Source organism: Hippocampus bargibanti, linkage group LG16 (genome assembly GCF_051943395.1).
Source record: "Hippocampus bargibanti isolate YZ-2025 linkage group LG16, ASM5194339v1, whole genome shotgun sequence".
In the NCBI taxonomy this organism is placed as follows: domain Eukaryota; kingdom Metazoa; phylum Chordata; class Actinopteri; order Syngnathiformes; family Syngnathidae; genus Hippocampus; species Hippocampus bargibanti.
Window position 1 is genome coordinate 3,690,136 of NC_142749.1, and position 24,126 is coordinate 3,714,261.

The 24,126-nt window shown below is 42.2% G+C and overlaps 1 protein-coding gene across 2 annotated transcripts in view; it reads right to left on the reverse strand.

Annotated features, from left to right (window-relative positions):
* Positions 1 to 24,126, reverse strand: part of nrip1b (nuclear receptor interacting protein 1b) — a 55,600-nt gene that overhangs the window by 5,301 nt on the left and 26,173 nt on the right. Inside the window, exons 1-3 of one of the 2 annotated variants that reach the window (XM_089017226.1) lie at positions 10,552 to 10,661; positions 2,504 to 2,686; positions 1 to 2,382 (exon numbers count right to left, since the gene is read on the reverse strand). The exon at positions 1 to 2,382 is cut by the window's left edge and continues 5,301 nt beyond it. In XM_089017226.1, coding sequence (XP_088873352.1) covers positions 1 to 2,382; positions 2,504 to 2,686; positions 10,552 to 10,556 — 2,570 coding nt within the window. In that variant the 5' untranslated portion in view covers positions 10,557 to 10,661. Of the gene's footprint in view, positions 2,383 to 2,503; positions 2,687 to 10,551; positions 10,662 to 24,126 lie in introns of those variants that run through there. The other variant, XM_089017227.1, reaches the window with a different exon arrangement.

Here is a 24,126-nt window from a genome sequence, read left to right on the forward strand (position 1 = left end):
AGAAGCTGCAACACCGTGCGCCTCTCCAAAAGATTCTCGATCTGTGAAGGTGGAGGAAATGCTTCCTTCGTATTTAAAGGAGTGCCGCCTCCCGCAGGTACGTCAGAGAGTGGGGTGGAAGTGGCACTCCTATTGATTGGAGCATTGAGTCTTTCCAATAAGGATAAGGGTCTGCTGTTGTCAAGCTCCTGACTCAATCCTTTGCCAGATGGGATTGGTGGGGAGGATGAAGCTATTCCAGATTGAGCCAGATTTTGTAACAGTTTACTGGCACTGAAGGCTGGCTCTGAAGCCTTCCCAGCAGGGAAGGCTTTCGACTTGCACAAATCCAATGGGCTCGACTGGATCTGGGGGGAAGGAGGGCGTGGGGACAACGTACCACCTGGGTCTCTACTAAGGGAGCATGTAGGCTGATTCGGGGTCCCAGGTATATCTATTGGGCTTTTCGTTCTGGACTCACCCCATGACACAAGGTTAGGCTGACTTCGAGACATGGTTGCCATAGTTATATCAAGTGGCATATCTCCATCTGTGTTCTTTCTTACTTTATCGTTATTTTTGCGCTCGAGCAGAAGCTGCACGAGTGTTACCTTAGATTGGGACTTTAGGTCTGGGTTACTTTCATGCTCTTGGCTCTTTACCATGTTTGCGCCTGGTGGCTCAGGCTTCCACTTTTTTAATAAAGATTCTGTGAGTATGTCCAATGAAGAGGTCAAGGCAGAGGAGGAGGAATATGAAGAAATTGAAGGTGAGGCAGAAGAGACAACGGTGGGCAGCAGTGAAAAGACTGAGTTAGTGGGCGGAGCAGAAGAAGGACAAGTCAATATTGTTGGACTGGAGGAAACCGTAGTGGTGGAATTGGATACAGTGTGTGTAAAGGGCAGAAGTGAGGAAGAAGAGCAATACATGGCTGAAGGTTTTGGCCTGGTATCTTGTTTTTGGGCCCAGTTTCTCATCGAGAGATCCATTGGCGAGCAGCTTGAATAGAAAGTCTCTGCATCGCTGCTGTCCTTGGTCAAGCTTTTCTCATGGGTGGAACATTCACTATCGGATGTGACTGAAGAAGAGCCGCTTGGTGGAAGAACACTAAAGCTGTCCTCCAGGTGTCCGTTTTTTGTCAGTTTCTTCTGGTTGTTATGGTTGTTGAGCAGCAACAACAACAAACTGCTGCATGTTTGAGGCGGGCGAGTTGGTCGTGAGTCAAAGCCTCGCTTTTCCCGAGGGGGTTGGCTGTGAAACTGGCTCGGAGGTTGTGGAGGAGTGGGTGAGAGGCTCTGGGCGTGCCCACACAGCAAACGGGGGCTATGTGGACTGGATAGAGCCAACCGAGGGAGTGTTTCTGTTTGTGTGTTTGTCATTGTCACTCCATTTTGGGTTGTTAAAGAACTTAATGTGTCTGGAGTCTCTGCCAAAGTCCCACCCACACTCTGAGGCCTTTTTTCAAGGCCATGTTGTTGGTTTGCCATGGCGGCAAGTCTTTCACTGGCAGACCTTCCGGAGAGCTGAGCTTTGAGAGCGTGCTCTCTTGAGTATTGCTGGAGATGAGCTTCACTGGATAACAGCAGGGCTAACTGGCTGCAGGCAACACTGGGCTTGGGTGAAGGGGTCGGACTAGAACGTATTTTCACCATGTTGGCGACAGCTTTCAATCGGTCTGCACAGGATACTGATTCAGTTACCGAAGGGGGTGTGGCACTGTGGGCAGCCCGGGGTGATTCTGGTGGTCTGTCATGACTGTGTCCCCGACGACTGTAAGGGGTGTTGCTGTGATTTTGAAGTTTGCTCTTTCTCATTAAGCCCTTCAAGCGGCTTGAGGCTGCCCCATACATAGGCAGTGGCTCTTTATCTGCAGGTGGCGCAGTGGAGGGAGAGGAACCCACACTTGGCGGCTTGCTTGGGTGCTGAGACATTGCCACATTCTGAAGTCGTGAGGTGAAGGACTGAAGCAGGGAAGCCAAAAGAGTACTCTCCCCTCCATGAGGAGAATCCTGTGAACCATTTTGCAGGCCTCCTGCTTGCCCATTAAACTCGACCGGTGGTGAATTCAAAGCGTGTTTCCCTGGATCATTCCAAGTCCCAGAGCGCAAGAGGCGGGCTTTCTTCAAGTGCTGTGAAGCACCCATGGTCGGTCCACTGTTTCCTGCCTTTGGAACTGTGGGGCCATGAGTAGGTAGCTGAAATGGACCCTTGTCTCCCTGATCTTGGTTGCTGTGGGCAGCCTCCGACCTCCTGCTTGCCGTGGCCGCAGGCCCGGCCACCACTGGATGCATCAGTAAACCTTCCAGATAAGTTAAAACAGCTGAATCCTTGTGTGTCTCAGGGCCAGGTTCCTCCCCATGAGTCATGTTCAATACTCGGATCCCCTTATATGGTTCAGCAGCACTACGAGGAAACAAATGTCAACTAAATCATGAGGTCGACAGTGACATGTACTTCTCAAGTTCCAAAAACAATGTGACCACTCTCTTGTGGACACAAGTCAACACTGAGGAGAAAGACCAACCATGTTTCAAGAAAATCCAGGCAATACAATTTGCCTTTATACACACGGCAGGTTGTCAGAATTTCTTTCTCTATGTTTCGATGAAGAACATAAGGAGTGAGAGGAATATTGCTGAAAAGATGTCTTTGCATTCCATGGCCCTGGGTGTCAGTGGCAAATCTCTGCACATCTCCTCTGGGAGACCTATAAGAGATGGAAAGAGACACAGAAGAGGAAGAAGCGGTTAAAGGCTGGAATTGGCACACCGCTACATCGCATTCATTTCACCACCTTGTCTCCACCGTTGTTACTTAGCAACATTTCCGACTGACTGCCCCACCACCGCCATCGCCGAAACCACAGTTACCGAGTGGATGATAAATGTAGATGAGTTCTGTGAAGGCGGAGGAAACATTTCCTTCTTATTTCAAGGAATGTCAAAACGCCACAGTTACCCAGTGTATGATAAATGTGGATTAGTTCTGATTGGATTCAAATTGAAAATTCAAGCCCACTATCTTGAAAACAGCCCCTTTGAGTGATTTTTTTTCAAGAAAAAAGTGAATATTTTTTTTCAGGAAGCTTGTCATTTCGGTGGATTACTCCCCCTCACCACCTCTTGCTCCTTCGGTACATCAGCAGCATTTCGCAAGATGCAACCCTTGATCTACACAAAGCGGGATACACCCGCTCACTCACCCACGTGCTTTCTGTTCACATGTATTTGATATAAATACATTTATTGACATTTATTAATTTATTTAATAGGTTATTTTAGTCCTAATGCTTCTGAGCAGCAGGTCAAAAATGTTTCTACTATACTGCAACTTATAGCTAAAATAAAAAGGAATGCAACATTGTACAATATATTGTAGCAACAAAATGCCAACCAATTTTTCTCATCCAAAAGTTTGCTAACATGGAAAAAATGTACATTGTAAGTTTTAGTGGGCCATGCATTGAAAAAGTAAGCTAGAAAATGAAACATATTGCAAGCATGGATTTTGTGCACATTTTCGCCATGCATATGGTTACAAAGTGGGTGGTATAATCCAGTATGCCCAACCCCCAGTAGAACCGAATAAAATAAATAAATCAATACATTTTGGCCCCCTTCTAAGCATAAAGCCTACACATGACCTATACTCTATGTTACAGTAAATGGACACTTAGTGTGTGTGGTATCATTTCAGCACCTGCCTCAGGATACTTTCTATGACTTTACAATTGAAGTTAGTATTTTGTTACTGAGCAAGTTGCTTGTTCTGTAGCCACAAAGGGACATAAGTCGTCTTGTGCCGGTCCGGCGTAAAAGCATGGGCAAAAGAAACATGCGGATCAAACCTCTGAAGATGGAGGACACTGATTCGCTGTGGTGACCCCTTGAAGGGAAAAGCCGAAAGGAAAAGAAGAAGATTTTGGTATTGTGAAAACACTAAACATGATAAAATGCACATATCAGTACTTTAGCACGACATTATGTTGCGGGCAAGGCTGGTGTATTTGTAATAATGGATGGTGCTGAAATCAGTGAATTGCAAAACATAAAATGATATAATGTGATCAGAATCATCTTTATTCAGAAGAATAATGTGATACAGTGATACTTTGGCTTACGAACGCTTTAGCTCGCGCATTTGAGCCTCACGAACATTAAATTTGCGTGCATTTAGTCTTGGATAACGAAATAGTTTTTGGCGGAAAAACACCAAATCACACGGTCGAGCAGCGCCATGGTGGCTGGCGGACCAGTTTTCCACACCCACTTTCGTTGAGTGTAGACGCGGTTTGTTATCGAGTGGAGTACTTTTGCTATTATGGGACCGAAAAAGACCCCACAAGAGGCTAGTGTTAAGCCGAAGAGGACACAAACGAAAATTACGTTAGAGCAGAAGGAGATCATAGAAACACACTAACGACGTGTGCGTTTGTGTGACTTAGCCTCCCATTACCAGTCCGCTCAGTCGACCATTGCTACGTGTGGCTAAGGGTGTTTCTGTGTTGTCTAATCAACGGTCTCAGGCAATAGAATTTGGATTACCGAAAAGCAGCTAGCAGGGCACCGTGTGAATGAGGGCATTATCGCCGAGAACGCACAGCAACCTCACTCGGATATCATCAAGAGGCAACTACATCAACGATCATCACAAAGTTAAATAAAACAACTTTATTATACAATACAGTTTATGTATTTCATTACAATCCAATAGCACATTTATTATACATAAAATAAGATATTTTGTGTAGTTTTAAGTCTTATTCAGTTGAAAATTATGTTTTACGGGGACCTGGGAACGGATTATTCAAATTTTTAATGGTTTCTTATGGGAAATAAATGTTCGGCAGACAAACTTCTCGCCTTGCACATACTTTCTGGGAACCAATTAAGTTCGTGAGTTGAGGTATCACTGTAACACCAAAGGTTCAAGGTGGATTATTTGTATCTGTGACAGAACACCACTGTTAGTCAAATAAGTATAATAGTAAGTATAATAAGCATTAGTGACACTGGATGTACAATGTGCCAGTTACTATGACGGTGTCAGTGTCACAGTCTTGGGAGAATTCATCACTGAACCTGCCCCGCCTGCATGGTTTCTATGGATACAAAACACCTTCAACACTCATGGCCACTTTCCCATAAAGGTTAATTAATACAAAGTTTCTACCTCGCTTCAACTGTCCTCACCTTAGGTGCCTGCTAAGTGGACCAACTAAGTTGGTCACACAATTGGTCAGCCGTCCGTCTGTGATCATGACCAAAGGTTATGGCAACCCATGCACTCGCCAGTCTAAATACTTAACAGAGAATTTGAGCAAGGGTCAAAATAACAATTTTGTGACTGTTTCATTCGGTTTAAATCCAGCAACCACGGGTTGTCATGACATTTAAGGTTTACAATGTTGTCCTAGTAACTCAATTTTGAAAAATGAGCTGGGTTTAGAATTTGGATTGAAATTGGGAGCAAAAAAGTGAGGAGCACAAACAAAATGATCTGGTTCGTCATTTTTTTAAGCAAATACCTAATCAATGTTGCAATGTGTAAATATATAATGAACAATAAGTAAATAAATAAGACTGAGCCGCTGGCATCAATTACTGATAAAGGTCATCTTTAAGCTGTCGACCTAAATCTGATGACAACAAACGCCAACCTGGTCATAATGGGCCATCTGACGTCTGCTGTCATGCGTCTTAGATACACAGGATTAGGGCTATTTTCCTGCCAGTGAGCTTCACACAATTTTAATAGAAGGCCTCCGAAACCAACTCTTTGAGCTCTTGGGCCAACCTGTATGCGCATGATGTTTCAATTTAGACGGAAGGGAGTTGGAATATCATGAATCATTGTCTTGTTTCAACAGGGATATTGGGAATCTTGCCAACTGTGACCGCCCTTGTCTAGATTATTTGCTCTGCGACTTTAAATGCAAGATACAGTGGAATCGGAAAACTGACCTACACCATTCAGCGTTGCTCATAATGCATAAATAAAAGTTTGCATGTTCTCCCCGGACCCGCGTGGGTTTTCTCCGGGTCCTCCGGTTTCCTCCCACACTCCAAAAACATGCATGGCAGGCAGATTGACCACTCCAAATTGTCCCTAGGTGTGAGTGTGAGAGTGACTGTTGTATGCCTTTTTGTGCCCTGCGATTGGCTGGCAACCAATTCAGGGTGTCCCCCGCCTCGTGCCCGAAGACAGCTGAGATAGGCTCCAGCAACCCCCGCGACCCTAATGAGGAATAAGCGGTACGGAAAATGAGATGAGATCTGACTGATGAGTCTGGACTCGGTGGTTTAATCATATTGCCTCTCCATTTCCACTTTCATTCTGTGTGATGTGTGTGTTAGTATGATATTCTCACCCCTGGTGTATACATTGAAAATGACCTTCCACATCCGTTAACACGTCAACTCTTTGGTCGTGGCACCAGACGACCCCAATCATGGGACCATAGTGCCAACAACCTGCTCTCCACTTTAAAGGACAACCGACGCCGCCAGACAAGTTGTGTCCATAATTTGTAAAATCACTTCAAGTGACTTCTACTGAGCGTATTTTACAAAGATTCCACTGCATATTGCTATAATTTAGGTTATAAGACTCGCACTGAATATTCAGGAAGTCTTGTTTTCGCGTTGGTTCCGTTGGTTCCTGAAGTCACGTCACGTCAGGAACGCCCCTGACCGAGCAAGCGACACACAATGCATTTTGGGTACTTTGTTTGGTCTGAAAACATCGTGTTGATGGCGAAATTAGAAGGAAAACACATGAATAATGCGATGGTGAATCGTTGTGTGTTGCACCAAGACTACTATTTGATACTAGTTGACACAAATTCCCAGTAGACAAATCAGCCCATTTCCAACGGAGCTTGGGCGCCACCTTGTTCATTTTAGGGGAGCTACATTGGAGTCCTGACGCCTCAAAATGATACGGAAGGACTTCCTTAATCGATTGCAAACATTTATGCTTTCCTCTTCAGAACTATTTGAATCATATTCATAACTGGATGAGTAACAAGAAAGCATCTTCTCCGAATGGGAACTCTCTGAAGCCACTGTTTTGTGTCTGGAGTATTTTATTATTATTTTTTCTTTGTGATCCCTACTTTCTGCCACATAAATGGGGAAATGACAAGCATGCCAATAGGAGGGCTAAATGATTCACCAACCCACTTCAACTCTTTCCCTTCTGCTGATATACAAAAAGAGCTGTTGAACATTAAAGGTCAGAGAACCTTAAGCTGCTTCCAAACACGAGACACCCTCATGAAAATTTGACACGGATGGCACAGATTACAGATCTAAGAATGTGACCTTCACTCTCGCTCCCCTCCACGTGACCTCCACATGAACATACTTGCGCCTATGCAGACTGCTCTTTAATCTCAAAATAAAAGTTCCACAATGACCTTCATTGTCATGAGCAATAATCCGTTGAAAATGTATGAGACCAAACCTAAGAATTATAAGGGAGGGAAGCTGAAGTAAAGTCTTTCAAGTCAAGGTCAGTTATGTGACAAAGGCTTTTGCACTTGATACAACAGCTGGTGTCCATACAAAAACCTCTCGGCGTTAATAAAAAGTGACAATGCCGCCCGAGCGGTGTGTACTAATGTCTGACACCAGCCTGGCAGATGTGTTCTCCCTGTTGTTAAGGGAAGTCAAGGTTAAAGGAATTTTAAAAGGAGAGGCGATGCCTGAACACCAATATATCATGTAATCTGCTGCCCATCCCTGCTGCACACACACAACAATGCAGCCAATTTACACATGCGGTGTGACCGCTGTTTGCAAATTCAATATGGCATGGCATGATTAAATAAGGCAAAACAGAAGCTGCTTGACCAAATGCAGTTCTTCAAAGGGTTGAGCACACCGCAGAGAAGTGAGATGAAAAGCTCTTGTTCACCTTGAGAAGGAGGAGGGACTAAACATGAGAATACCTTCGCGTCAAACAGCAGGTGAGCTTGGAGAAGTGAATGTTTTTGTAACAAAGGTCGATCGGGACAAAACAACACAGAAATTCAACCACAGGAAAATGCAGGGCCGCGCATTGACAACTCGAGCCTTGAGAGAAATAAATGCTGTCATATCAAATTGTGTGTTTTATTTATTTGCTACGGTTAATCAGATGCCACCTTATGAGATTGTCACCATTTAATTGAAGAACTGCATGTTGGGGCATGATCCAACATGCTAATCCTGAATAACTTCATTATTAACTCATTAGCTGCCATTCCTGAATTGGCTTGGGTTTTGGTTTTTCTTTGCTGGGGTGCTGATAAAGCCCTGGCAGAGACCTCCGGGAATATTTTTCCCTTCCACCAGGGGGCAGCATTTCGAATTTTCGATGTTAGCGCTTTGTTATAGTTTCAGATGTTGTTAAACCGCCATATAAACCAATATGTATGTATTGCATTGTATTTTGGACAGCCACCCTCATTTCAAGATAAGACCCATATCATTTATGAATTAACTATTTTTGTCCTGATAAGAGAAGAGAGTCTAAGGTTTCTTATGCTGCAGTGAATATTTATGTGGTTCTAAAACTCAATATTCTGTGGGTCCTGGAATTTGAGTGAGAATGATAAAAACCCTGGCACTGGAGTGGACAGATTTTTGCACATGTCCGGCAGTGAAATAATGTACATGTATGTGTGAAAGTACATTGCCGACTGCCCAAAGTAAGCTCCATGATAATTAAGTGGCTTCGGATAACGGTTGGATTGATATAACCATCTATTATGTATAAATTGAGCCTGTTTATTTCTTCACGTGGAAAAAAAGATATTTTGAACATAAGATGATTAAAAATGTATTTTTAGGGAGATGGTAAACATCGCACTAAAAGTGATTTTATATCAACATCCATTTCACATCGCTATGTTTTTCCAATATTGTGTGTCCCTGCTTCTGAACGATGTTCGTCCTTAGCTGCGCGTGTGAGCAAACACATGCAGCATGATACCAAATGATAAATTACAGGTAACGTTGCTTCTTTGTACATAATGACCGAATGCATTTACTTTTTATGGACACAGAAACACATCACTGAATCCCGCGTGAATTATAACAGACTCAACAAAAACTGTTTGTTGTGGTCAGTTTTTTAAAATTCCTCTGAACTGCTCAGTATGCAAAGTACAGTGATACCTTGGTGTATGAATGCTTTAGCGAACGAACTTTTCGCCTTACGAACATTAAATTCGCGAGAATATAATATTGGCATACAAACTAGTTTTCGGGAAACACGCGGAGCGCCACAATGGCTGACGGACTAGTTTTCGGCGGAAGAACACCAAACCACACGGCCGAACAGTGCCTCCGTGGCTGCCAGACTACTTTTCCACACACCCTTTCTCTGAGTGCATACGGTTTGTTTTCGAGTGCAGTACTTGTCTTTTTTTTGGACAGAAAAAGACCCCACCACATGCTAGCCTTAAGTCAAAGAGGACACAAAAGAAAATTACGGTCGAGCTGAGAAGGAGATCATTGAAAATCACAATGAGGTGTGAGTTTGTGTGACTTAGCATCCCAGTACCAGTATGCTACGTCGACCATTGCTACGTGTGGCTGAGGGTGTTTCTGTGTTGACTAAGCAATGGTCACAGGCAATAGAAGAGGTTGAAAAACTTTTGTTGATTTGGATTAACAAAAAGCAGCTAGCAGGGGACAGTGTGTGAGAGTATTATCGCCGGGAAAGCACGGCAACTTCACTCAGATATCATCAAGTGGAAACTACATCAACGACCATCACAAAGCGGCGCCGCGAGAGTGGCTGCCTTTCCAGCAGCTCATGTATTTCGTTTTTCTACTTTCATTCCTTTCATCACTTTGCTGCTGTGAAATGTAAATTTCTCCACTGTGATACTAATAAAGGCATATCCAATCCAATCCAATCCAAGGTGAATAAAACGACTTTATTATACAGGACAGTTTATTTATTTAATTACAATCCAATAGCACTTTATTTTATTCATAAAACAAGGTATATATTATGTGTAGTTTTAAGGCTTATTTAGTAGACAATTGTGTTTTATGGGGATCTGGAAACAGATTATTCTCATTTTTATGGTTTCTTATGGGAAATTAATGTTTGGAAGACATAATTTTCGCCTTAGACACACTTTCTGGGAACCAATTGAGTTTGTAAACCGAGGTATCACTGTACTAAGATTGAGGGTAAGGATTTGGCGATTGACGCATACAGTTGAGTCATCTGAATGGGACCCAGATAAATAGTGAAAAATGAACACCATCCAATATTTCTCTGCTTACCTTCCTTGACCAGTTTAGGAACGATAGGATTACAAAAACATTTGCATCTATGGTAAATATGTGTGCCTTTTGTAAGACCCACCCAAGGGCCATTTCCTGAGTGCCTGCAAATTAGTGCAGCAATTAAACACAAACACACATGCACACACACACACACACACACACACACACACACACACACACACACACACGTACACGTACACACTTTTCCTAATGAGCCGTGGCTGCCATCAATCGTGACACGATTTATTGCAATTGGTCTCTGAGGTTATCTTTTACTTACATCATCTTTCCAAAATGAGGCTCATTTCCCTTCTGATCCAACCCAAATTTTCCATTTGGAAACACTGGAGCTCCAAATAAGAAGTGCCGTTTGCCCCAAAGCCAGCACGCCTAAAGGCAGAGCAAGACATTTTGATGCAGACGAGAGCAGTGATGTCGGAAGCAAATGGGACACTTTGCAATTGAGATCAAATGTCCCAGTGCCAGGCTGGCCTGAAAGCAAGGTAAAACCAGCTAAAATCCTTGGCCTTTAATGAATCATTTTCATCATATCCTTGGCATCAGCCCTAAAGAGGCCTTTTGCCATGAGTCAGCAAGATGTCTGTCTTTATGAGTCTTGCTTGTTTCCCTCCCCCTTTTGCCTTGAGTAATTTGGGATGCGCCAAAGGAGTATCTAAGGCCACGGTGGTCTAAAAGGCATGACAAAAAAGACAAAGGACATTCAGTTTGCCTTTATTCAGAGTGATTTTGTTCCGTGTGATGATTGAGTATGTATCTGTTGCCGACACAGGTTTGATACAATGATTCCCCAAAAAATGTGTTCATCTTTCACACGAGAGACAAAGTACTCATCGGTCCCAGTTAAATAAAATTAATTCAATTGGATACATTTAACCCAATCAAGTATGTTCAAGTATGTAACAATTATCGGTTACGTTTAACAATAAAGTATCAAGCGGCGGCAGTCCAGTTGGCAAAGTGGAGCTGAACTCAAGCCAATGAACAGGAGACTTAAATCAGATTAGTGCTGCGTCTGATCCTGGTGGCCGACCCAATAATCATAATTTGAAACCAAGGAAAGAATGCCTTATTCTTTGGGACACTGGAACTGAATCTAAATTATTAACCAACGGAATAACTGCATTTTAAATGCAAGATTGCAACTTGGCGATGAAATATGAGTGTGACATATGGTACATTTCTATGATCTATGCTTGCAATGTTATTCTTTAAAGGCAGATAGAATACTTTTTCTCCGCAATAAGTATACATAAAGGATGTCAAACTCATTTTTCTCCACGGGACACATTTTAGTTATGGTTTTCCTCTTGAGGGCCGTTATAAATTTGGGGAAGCCATTAGAATGTTTAATCCCACCCACTTATTACATATACAGCACATAACAAATTAATGAATAACTAGTTTTCAAATTTGAAATGAAAAATAATGACTGTTATTGTGGTTTACATGGGAAAATTTCACAACAACAACATATTAGAGGCTTTGGAGAGAAAGTCAGAGGCCAGACTGAGATGGTTTGGACATGTCCAGAGGAGAGAGTGACTATATCGGGAGAATGTTCGCTGAAGAAGCATCTGGGATAAGAAGTGAAACGTCCGACACCTTCAAACAAGTACAGATGACGGCTGAAGAAACTTTCTCATCAATATATCGGGAGAAGGATGCTGAGCCTTGAACTGCCAGGCAGGAGACAGAGAGGAAGACCGAAGAGGAGGTTTATGGATGTAGTCAAAGAGGACAAGAAGGTAGCTCGTGTGAGAGAAGAGGATATACAAAACCGGGATAGATGGAGGCCATTGATTCGCTGTGGCGAACCCTGAGGGGAAAAGCCGAAAGGAAAAGAAGAGGAGACATGGGAAAATTTCACATTTCGGTTTGGACCAAACATGATGGAATTTCACATTTTATTTGCTTTCGCAGGCCGAATAAAATGATATGGCGGGCCAGATTTGGCCCCCTGGGACTTGACTTTTGACACCTGTGGTATACATGGATGTAGTCCTGTATAAAAACATTCAAAGTATATGAGGGCATGGATGGCATTCTTGGTAACGGTATATAACTTACAGTGCTACCGATATCATGTGTTAAGTGACAGTCAACCTTAGCAATGACAATGTAGGACACCAACCCACTATGATTTGTAGTCGCAATGCTTGCGGGAATACATGGATCAAGTCTGTAATCCCAATTTATAGCACGGAACAGCATTGAATTGCAAACAATAACGGCTACATAATTTCCCATTCTTCCAATTCCTTTCATCACCACGCCATATTTGGTTGTTCAGGAACAATATATTGTCTGCATCCGGAGCATCTGGAATACATGTATGGTCCAAAATACATCTAACAACCTCCTCTACCTCAAACTCGTCATACACATAGATCACCTCAGATAAATTTGAAATGTTGCTTAACAAATTGATTTCCGACTTCTGAATGTACAATTTCCATGGTGAACCCTGCCATTGGTGTCTTAAAGCAGGGGTGTCAAAGTCATTTTTTGCCGCGGGCCACATTGTAGTTGTGGTTTCCTCTTGAGGTCGTTATGAATTTGGGGATGCCATTGGGATGATTAATCCCCTCCACATATTACATATAGAGCGCACAACAAATTAATGAATAACTAGTTTTCAAAGCTGAAGTCAAGAATAATGTCTGTTATTGTGGTTTACATTGGAAAATATGACATTTTGGTTCGGATTTTAGCAAGCATCAATGGAAGTTTGATTTGCTTTAACAGGCTGATCTCATATCGTTGTTTTTTTTTTTTTTTTTTTTTTTTTACATTTTCATGCTTTTGTTAATGTATTTTATTTGGTTACTTGTGCTTTGTATGCAGCTTCGTCTGTTTGAAAGTGCTATTTTTCGGTATTTTCTAAAATTACTTCTTTGTTGACTTTTAAGCAATCCAAACTAGCCATGTTCATGAGTAAACATTGATTTTGAGTACAACGACACAAGATGTGTTTGTCAATAATTAACCTTGGACAAGGCAACTTGATTACATAAGAGTTTATCATGGAGATGCACTTCAGACAGACACAAGTCAATATCCAATGTTTCCAGTTCGGGGCAAATTCATAAGACTCATCGTCCATACTTTCTGAGGTAGAAACTGAGTTTGCCTTTTACTTTGCCACATCAATAAAAGACCCCTGATCGGCTACATTCCTCTTTGCTACATATTTCCCATTTGAAATATTAAACAATTTAATTTATGAGAAAATATAACAGACTAAATGATGAAATTACAGACAATATTGAATTCAAAATCAGTGATCTACATTCCAGCCCAGAGTGACGTTTTATAGTTGTGAATACAATTCAGTTTGTAACAAGGAGAAAAACAGGTTAGACTACAATCTGCCAGAAAGTGAAATACATTATATCCTGTTTGTAACCTTAAGTGCTGGGTGCAAACCAATTCACAAAACATGCCCAAGAAAAAAAAATACTGAAGGAAGAGCATATGTTAATTTGTATTTCATATTCGTATTTCTCCTATTATTTAAAGGACAACCGACGTCTCCGGACCAGTTGTGTGTAATTTGTAAAATGGCTTCAAATGACTTCTACTGGGCGTATTTTAAAAAGATTCCACCGCTTATAGCTATATTTTACTTTTTAAGACTCGCGCTGAACATTCAGGAAGTCTTGTTTTTGAGTTGGTGTGTGATGTCAGAAAAGGACCGCCTCCTCACCGTAAAAAAGATGCATTGTAGCGTCTTTCCATCACGTCAATGTATTTTGCTGTACTGTTTTTTTTTTTTTTCTGACCATGTCTTACACCCAAAAGCCGCCAGCAGAGGGAGGCAAACTCCATGGAAAGATAGTATCAGCCTGTGGAAACAAGCTGATTCATTCCTCACCGGAGCTGGTCGCCATTTTTCTGACTCTTCTTGGGTGAGACATTCCCCCCCGCCCGTTTGCCTCAAAATGGCCCAAATAAATTCTTTAATCAATTGCAAACATGTATGCTTTGCTCATCAGGACTATTTGAATCATATTCATAACTGGATGTGTAACAAGAAAGCATATTCTCCGAATCTGAAGCCATTGTTTTGATTCACAAGCAATCCAAGACGTTTCGGCGTGATGTCACGAAAGGGGGGCGGGACTTTCTGAAAATGCCCAATTCGCAGCTCAATTTTTTGCAGATTTTGGACACTGAGTCATTTTTATTTGTGTTTTGCATTTGACTAAAAATATCATACTGCATGTTTTGGGTATTTTAGATAATATAAAACGTTTTTCTGGCGTCAGTTAAAACACAAAAAAAGTGACGTCGGTTGTGCTTTAAATATAACGATACTAGTGCAGCGTGTTCTACCGGAAACAAATTCCTTGTGTGTTCTACATACTTGGCAATAAAGATGATTCTGATTCTGATTCTGATATGGATCAATCAAGGATTTTTGGTGCCTTTAACAAAGAACTATAGAATAACATTCACCAGGAGTTAGACTGGACAGTGCTGAGAATGAATCAAATCAGCTAGTTAACCACATCTCCATCATTATTGTTGTGGGAGAAACTTCTACTACCAGTGGAACATTACATCCCGGCCAGGCATTTGCATTTGACAAAATGTCTTTAGAAACTTCTGGGCTCATCACTATGTCCACTCACACATCTTTTCTTTTCCATAAAACAAAAATACAGGTGGACAAGCAGAGGTTTACACCACATAAACACCAAGGACTTGATGTATCGAGTGTTTCCCCTTTAACAGTCATTGAGTGTTAAAGAACAACCGACACAATTTTTTTTGTTTCCTAACTGACAGCAGAAAAATATTTTATAGCATCTAAAATACCCAAAACATGCAGGCTGATATTTTAGTCAAATGCAAAATACCAATAAAAATGACTTAAAGTGTCCCAAAACTGCTTCAAAATGACCTCGGAAATGGCGAGTTTCAGAAGGTCCCGCCCCCTTGTTTGTGACAGTATGCCAGGATACTCCAGACAAAAAACAATGGTTTTAGAGAGTTCAGATTCTGAGAAGATGCGTTCTTGTTACTCATCCAGTTATGAATATGATTCAAGAGGAAAGCATACATGTTTGCAATCAATTAAAGAATTCTTTCCGTATCAATTCGAGCAGTCTGGACTCCAATGTAGCTCCGAGAAAATGCTCCATTGGAAATGGGCTGATTTGTCTGCTGAGAATTTGTGTCCACTTTTATGGTGTTACCGCGATTGGTAGTGTTGTGCGACACACAACAATTCACAATCGCGTTATTTATGTTTTTCCTCCTAATTTTGCCATCAACACGATGTTTTCAGACCAAACAAAGTACCCAAAATGCATTGTGTGTCGCTTTTTCGGTCACGGGCGTTCCTGACGTGATGTCACGTCACGCATCGACATCAACTCAAAAACAAGACTTCCTGAATATTCAGCGCAAGTCTTAATACGTAAAATATCGCTATCTGCGATGGAATCATTGTAAAATGCGCTAGTAGAAGTCATTTGAAATGATTTTACAAATTATGGACACACCTTGTCCGGAGGTGTCGGTTGTCCTTTAAATCATACCGTGTGGCAAACAAGGACACTGCTCAAATGCCGACTTGTTTTCTTTTTAAGTGAAGGGGATCTTAAGATAAGAACAAAACCCACACAATAGTCGTCACAACAAAAGTTGCTTCGAGGACAAGTAAAACTAATGCTTGCTGAGTCAAATGCTAACATTTCCTATTCTCCCCTGGTTGGCAAGTGAAGACAGACATCATGCTCACGTACCTTTGTACCTTGTCATCCTTAGCTGTGCAGGCTGATACAGGTAAAGTGCAGTAATCAATTTGCTCTACTGGCAAAAGTGCCCCTTTAGAATACTAATCAGGCTTGCACCCTCCCCTCTTGTTCTCACTATCCATCCGATGTGGCCGCACCCCCACACCCTCACCTCTCTCTTTCCTCATTCACCTTTCTCTTGACTTGCCCCCCACCCCACCCATATGCCCCAGACCTGACCAAACGCTAAAGCAGGGTGAGCTGTCTTCCGCACAGATAACTGCTGCCACTAATCAAGCCTACGAGGACCGGGGCATGGGATTAAAAGAGCTTGCGCAGTTTGACTGAGGCGCTGAATCGTTTTTCATATGCATCCACCCGCAGCGGGTCAAAATACAAAACTACAAGCGCACCAGCAGGGTGCTACAAACACCCACATGCCCAATGCAACACACAAAGTCGCCTTTGGAAGCCAATACATGTATTAGGCGAGCATTATATGGTTATAAAACAACGCACACGGGAAGATTAAATCTAAATTTACTCAGCTGGTCAAAATTGAACCCATCGGTTATCAGACATGTTGCACAGTGAACCACAGTATGCCGCAAATCCAAATTTGAAATCAACAACTGTAGATAGACGGCCACGTACTTGTGTACATGAGGTAAAGCGATGGTGTCCACCTTGATTGAGAGTGAGACAACAGCTCCCGACGCATTCGCGGGGCAAGTTCATTATGTATAAAACGCCATTATTATTATTAAATTGCCATTAATCGCTCTTAACAAGGGGACACAACCTAACCTTGGTTGTCTCGCAGAACGGGGTGAGGGCATGGAAATATCTACATAGAAATTGAAATTCATCACATGAACGGATCTTCCTATCATTGCCCTTGTCGGAGCTTGGGGTGAAAGTATGGGCAAGCAAAAATTCATGCAGAGGCTTTTTAAAACACATCATTGAGTTTTTTTTTTTACTTAAGAAGATGATCAGAGGAGCTGCAAATACATTCACGCATAGATGCTGCAGTGCTGGGGGCTCATATCCTTGACATCCTGACATGGGCAGAGGGAGGGAAGGGGAAGAGGCGGCTGGGCAGATCCTGTCGTGTCACACTTGTCATTTGTCTGATCACCCACCCACCTAGCCACCAAGCCCAGACACCTGACAGACCCCCTCCCATCCTCACCCCCACCTTTATGCGACCTCGTCCTCCGCTGACCTGATACCCCCCCTCCCCACCTGTGAGCACAGAGCCCGCCCCCGCTGGCTCCTCCCCCTCTGCAGTCCTCGCACCCCGTCTTCCCCACCCCTTTGTGCTCTACTGCTCTCCTCCCCTCCGCATCCGCCTCTTTCTCCCCCGCGGCTGTGCAGCAAGGTCAGGCAGGTCACAGTGTCCTCATCTGTAATCCGCTGCCATTCGTCAGCAGCCCCAACCCAGGAGGAGAGAGAGGAGGGTAGGCGCTACGACGAGGGGAGAATGCCCAATTAGGCAGCTGTCACACACTCACTCACACACACACACGCACACGCACACACACTACAGAACATTACAGAGGCAGTGAATGAGGGAGACTGCAAGAACCTACTGTCCACAGGAGGGAAAGAGAGGGCTGAACACTTTCAGCTGCAAGTGTACTGGTTTGCTGTGAAGGAGTTGTGGGGGTCAACTACAGTTTAGAGATGTATGTCTATTATCTGAGGCCTGTCAACAAAACGGGCTGCAAGGTACCCTGGACGGTCTGGTAGACAATAGCGCAATGACATTTGAAGTTAAGCAGATTCCTTTTGACAAAAGGAAGCAAATGTTGAGCATGACCCATAATGACAAGCTGAAATAGATAATCCCGCAACCATGGCTATATGCGACTTGTGGATGTGAGACACTCACACTCGATACTCCAGTTGACCATTAAAACTACAGTCAGGTCAACATGAACGAAACTGAAGTGGCCTGTTAAGAAATGTTCAAATCCTAAACTGGAAACTGGTAAAAAGACATCTACTTTGACGAACGGCAAAACTAATCAGCAAAAACGATACTGATACGATTCCACCCCATGGATGCAACAATAAGATTTATGTTACAGAAATTCATTGCTCAAGCCTGTATGTATTGATTGCACAGTCAAATGCTCTTATTTACTTTAATCAAATGAAAGCATTATCATGGTTCAGTGCCAGCTGGGTTGATATAAGGGGTCTGATTAAGGACCTTGGAGTGGGCGGGGGGGGGGGGGGGTACTGTGGGGTGGGGATTACAGCAGCCGCTTTTCCTCCTTCTATATCCCAAAGTTCATGAGGGTTCAGAAGCACTTCAAATGCTTTTTTGAGTGCTTGATGGCCAAAAGGATTGCGGCACCAGTGTGGGGGACACTTATCCAGTAAATCCTGCCTGAGTGGAGAAGAGTGGATCGCACCAATAACTAGATGTAACACAGCAGGGCTCGAAATTTGCGGTAGTCCGGTCGCCCGAGGAGACTTAATTTCCTATTTGGCAAGTTCGTTCAGTTACTAGCCAGCCCGGTGGACTAGTTGAAAATATATTCTAAAAAATGAGTTTTGAAGTTGAAAATATAAACACAGCGTTAACTCATAAATATGCCGTATAATGTATTACCACTGCGCATATATATGACGCATCTTGTTGAGTGTCATGTACTCTCACGTGATGTGACAACCAGATTTCAATACTCGTGACCATATTATCGTCCATATAAATATATGTGTCTTTCTTGCTTACACCATCAACTGTCAAAACAGCTTTGTAATGTCGTAATTTTCTGAAAGGTGTTACGCTGCCACTTGAGACGGGGGAAATAGCGACCAGGTCAGAAGACGTGAAAAGGGTTGCTGAGAAAGAATACGAAACATAAATACGCCAAAGACTTAACAAGTTTGCACGGCTTCATTACGATGTGACCGCACGACTCCGTGTTCTGTGTTTTATAAAACCGCAATTTAACAAAGAAATCCGTATTTGTAGACAGCAGTGGCAATTTCAAGTATGTATTTCAATTTCAAGTATCTGCGCACACGAGGGCAATGGAAATCACTGTCGAGCAGTGGTTGCAGAGACTGCCTGTAGAGGTGTTTATTGGTAGTCGCCCCGCCAAAAGAATGATCCAAACGCTTCACAAGGTAACATTCGACAGGCTTACGATCATGTTTAGAACATGTCATGGAAATGCGAAGCATGCACGGCCTTTCATGGATTTTGTGTGGCAGTGAGTTCGATGACATGATAACATGAAATTGGCAGGACCCCTCCTTAGAAAATATAGCATTCTGCTGACTTAATTCTGGTGCTCAATTTTATTTCTTTTTATTAAATACTTATTTGCCAAGTTTTGCAATGTCCTGACGTTTTTTTATTGTGGTGCTCTGAATTGTTTCATTGTGGTGCTCTGAATTATTTTCATTTTTCTATTGAACAACAGTATCAATATACTCTTGAAATACAATAAAATGCATATTAACTATGAACAATTGTAGTCTTCTGCGCCATTTTTACACAAGGATGAACTTCCTGAGATCAGACACATTTTGGCTAGATTTTCTGATTGACTGGTGACATTGTAAGGTAATTGGTCCGACTGGCTGGTAAGAAAAAAATATGAATTTCTTGGCCTGCACAGTGGATGTGAATGTACTGTTAGACTGAAAGAAATCCACACTTAATGGTCATATTTTTTCTATTGGCATATCCCTCTTATACCTTTTCCCCATAAACCTTTGCGTAAAATTTGTGCACATCTGGTTGAAAGAAACATTTATTTATATTTATTTAAATATTTATTTATTTATTTTTAATTTTAGTTTTTTTGACGTGGAATTTCTATAACAGTGACAGACTTCAATAATGTGGGAATCTAAGTTGTTTTTTATTATAGTCGAAAGCATTTCAATGTAATTTAATGGTGCTGGATTAAAGGACAAAGAAGCAGCAAGTGATTATCAACAATTGTAAATTTTTCAAATGACCAATTTAACACACGGTTCCAACCCTTTTAAAACAAATAATTTCACACTATATTCTGTGATCTTCATCCCCAGGAAAGTGCCGGAAAATAGCATTTATCATTGCAACATTGTTTCCATGCCCAGAGTGAAGGTTCAAAATATTGCTCTTGTTGTTCAATGGTGTCAAACTATTTTTTTGTCATGGGCCAACCACATTTTAGTTACCATTTCTTCACAATACAATACAATACAATACAATACAATACAATACAATACAATACAATACAATACAATACATATTGATTTATATAGCGCTTTACCAACAGCTGAAGCTATAACAAAGCGCTTCACATGGACAACTATAATATACAGGAAATAAAGCAGTCACAAAGAAAGCACCAGGAGTAAAACTAAGATCAGTCTGAATCATGCTGAGTCAAATGCCAAAGACTACAAGGGAGTTTTGAGGTGGGTTTTAAAGGTGGGGGAGGGGGGGCTTGCCGAATGTTCAGTGGCAGGTCCTTCCAGAGAGTGGGACCAGCAACGGAAAAGGCTTGATACCCTCTGAGCCTCCATTTAGTTTCTGGCACATCTAATAATGGCCTGTAGGGGTGGATGAGCTCGGTGAGGTAGGGAGGAGCGAGGCCATTTAAAGATTTGAAAACAAATAATAAGTTCTTGAAAATAACTCTAAAATGTCAGGGGAGTCATTGAAGGGATCCCAGAGTAGGATTTAAATGCTCCCTCGTATGAGTACCAGTCAAGAGGCGAGCAGCAGCATTCTGGACCAGCTGGAGCATTCTGGACCAGCTGGAGACGCTTCATGGAGGATTGACTGACTCTAAAGTAAAGCGCATTATAGTAATCAAGCTGAGAATTACTGTTTCGAGGTGATAATGAGAAGTTTTATTTTAGCTAGCTGCCTAAGATGAAAGAAGCTGGATTTAAAAACAGCACCAATTTGTTGGTCAAGTTTAAAGTCACTCTTCAGTTTAAGACTCAAGTTTAAGACTGTTGACTTCAGATAAGGGGGGGGGGGGTCAAGTCTACAGAATGAGATGACATGGGCCACTGGGACCAAAAAGTATCACTTCGGTCATTGAAGTCCAACAAGTTTTTTGCCATCCAGGTTTTGATTTCTTCCAGGCAGGATAAAAGTGGCCTGAACAAAAAAAGTGTATATATTTTTTTGCTCAATGGGACATATCTGACAGTCATCTGCAGAGCAGTGGAAGGAATTTTCATGTATCCTTATGATGGAACCCAAAGGGAGCAAGTATAGTGAGAACAATTAAGCCCTGCGGAACACCACATGACAGCGGGGCAAAAGGTTCCGTCAGAAAGGTAGGACCTGTAATGCCCACCACGTGCTGCAAATGAGACAGTAGAATTCTGTGATCCACTGTATCAAATGCTGCAGTCAAATCTAATAAAACCAGAGACACATATTCTACAGTGATATTAGCAAGGAAGATGTCATTAGTAACCCGTAAAAGGGCTGGCTCTGTGCGATGTATCGTCTTGAAACATGACTGGAAGACCTCCAAGATGAACATAACATCCAAGAAAGATTTCAACTGCATGACCACATTTTCAAGCATTTTTGAAATGAAAGACCAAAAATTTGACACTACATCTTGATCAAGATCAGGTTTGTTGATCAAGGGTTGGACAACAGCATGCTTGGAGGACTCCTGGGGGACAATGCCAGAAGAAAGACTGTTGTTGATAATGGCTAAGACCGATGTCCCAATACTCGGGGAGAACTTCCTTCAAGAAATTAATTTGACACTTGTCTTGCCAGTCACATATTAGTCCAGCAGCAAACAGCACAACATGTTTCCAAGGCATTTCGTGAAACATCTTTCAATGCGATGGGGGTGTACGATCACTTAGAAAGGGGGATGTAAAACGTTCAAATCAACCGCTTTGTGACATGACACCTGCTGTAACAATCAGCATTTTTTACGGAAGTCTTGGAAAGCAAGTCATACAAATCAACGTTTTTAAACAAGAGGTCTCATAAGGTTGATAGACATGAAGGCCATTACAAACATATTTGTGGAAGACGTTGCAATATTAATGAACGTTTCGCTGGCTTGTGTGCACATTTTTCATCAATGACATGGCTTTCAATTAGATTTTAAACACATTTTTGTTTGGAATACTCAAAACCCTCTCAGGAATATGCAAAGAATTTCCTAAAAGTCTGCATGATTGCAGTACTGCGCCCATCTCTGTGATTATTATTTTAATGACTCATTGACTACGTTTACATGCAGTCAATATTCAGGTTATTGGAGAAACAATTATAATTATGTTCAATATGGGCCCAGTTAGACAAGGACGTTTAGCAACCGTACGACTGGTTGGAGAAACATTCAGCCAAGGGTGGTTACTGTTGGCTCAAAGGTGACTGACTACAGTCTGTTGTTTTATCTCGCGACGAGGCCAACCTGAGTGATTTTTTGTACCATATATGCATGAGAATGTGTGTGTGTGTGTGTGTGTGTGTGTGTGTGTGTGTGTGTGTGTGTGTGTGTGTGTGTGTGTGTGTGTGTGTGTGTGTGTGTGTGTGTGCGTGCGTGCGTGCGTGTGTGTGTGTGTGTGTGTGTGTGTGTGTGTGTGTGTGTGTGTGTGTGTGTGTGTGTGTGTGTGTGTGTGTGTGTGTGTGTGTGTGTGTGTGTGTGTGTGTGAGAAAGTGCGAGAGAGCGGGAGAGAGACAACGAACGCCCGTTTACTATATTTGTTTTCATACAATCCAGCTAAAGCAGCCAGAGCATTCCGCTTTTTCCTTGGTAATCAATCTATGATGTTTGTGAATCAATCAAGAATAAGACAGTGCAGTTCAGTACAATGTATGTCAGTGATACTCAAAAGCAAATCTTAAGGGACACTAATACATTTTTCAACGAGTTAAAAGTCCATTTGTTAAGTTCAGTCTTACCAAATTCTAAAAGAAACATTCAAAATAAAATCTGTGCATTCTCAGTACCCCAAAATAAACCATGATCCATGTCGTGACTCTCAAACAAGTATATCAAGAGGGAGATAAGAATAAGGGGGGGCTTCAAGTCGGCCATGCCTACCACGTGGCAGGTTCCAACATTGTGCGCCTAAGTCTTACACATTGATGGTTTTCTGCGCAGTGAGCTGTGTGAAGAGCGTCTTGTGAGTACTACACCGAGAACGCCCAATCTTGTCTGATCTTGTAAAACGTTTTAAAGTACGGCAGCCACAAATAGGCAGCCAGAGGAAGCTCTTGGGCTGTTTAAGGAGTACCTGAGATAACATTACGGGTCAAAGTTTTTCCATTGCAGTCCACCACGGTAGGTCAGTGACACTACTTGGTTTGCTGGTCAGTCTCATGTAGTTGAGTTGGTGAGCGGGAGATTCACTTTGAAAATATATTTTTTCATTTACAGGTGACATAGCCACATAATTCTTTCCTCATTGATTGGAGCTGTCTGTCCAGTTTTTAACTTTAGTGTTCAAAAGTGGCCGTGTTCAGATTGGGTAATGTCCTTGATCCATCTGAGGTTCCAGTTGAAACAATGTCAAAATGGAGGTGTCCTCCAACACGTGTGGTGCTCAACATCGTACAGTTGCAGACAGACGCTATATTCCTTACCAACCGGTAAGGCAATGCGTTTCCTCTTCTGTCCATGGATTGTTGTTTTCAATTTATTCAATGGGCTTTATTATTTTCTGCTGCTCACTTCGACTGGCAGTGCTCTGCTCTGGCACATTGGTTCTCACATCTCATAGAGTGACATCGTTGAATCAAGTTTTGTGTATTTGGAGCTACTCAGACTGAGATGCATTCTGTCCAAAATCGGACAACCGCTCCAATGTGCTTTCCATTTGTTGGAAGAATCAGATTTCAGATGCTTTGTTCAGACGACAAAACCACAATCCACCGGGTGGCATGGCTCAGTGGTCTGATGCCCCGGCCCTTGTAACCATGTCAACTGTCATGAAGCAAGCTGCGGCTGATGCTGCGTCGTCAGTCGGGAAATAACGAAACAGAGGAAAACAGGAAATGCTTTGATGATCGAAGTTAGAAACATTTGATAGAAGAGACAGCTCATCCAGTTCCAATTTGGATGGGATAAACATCG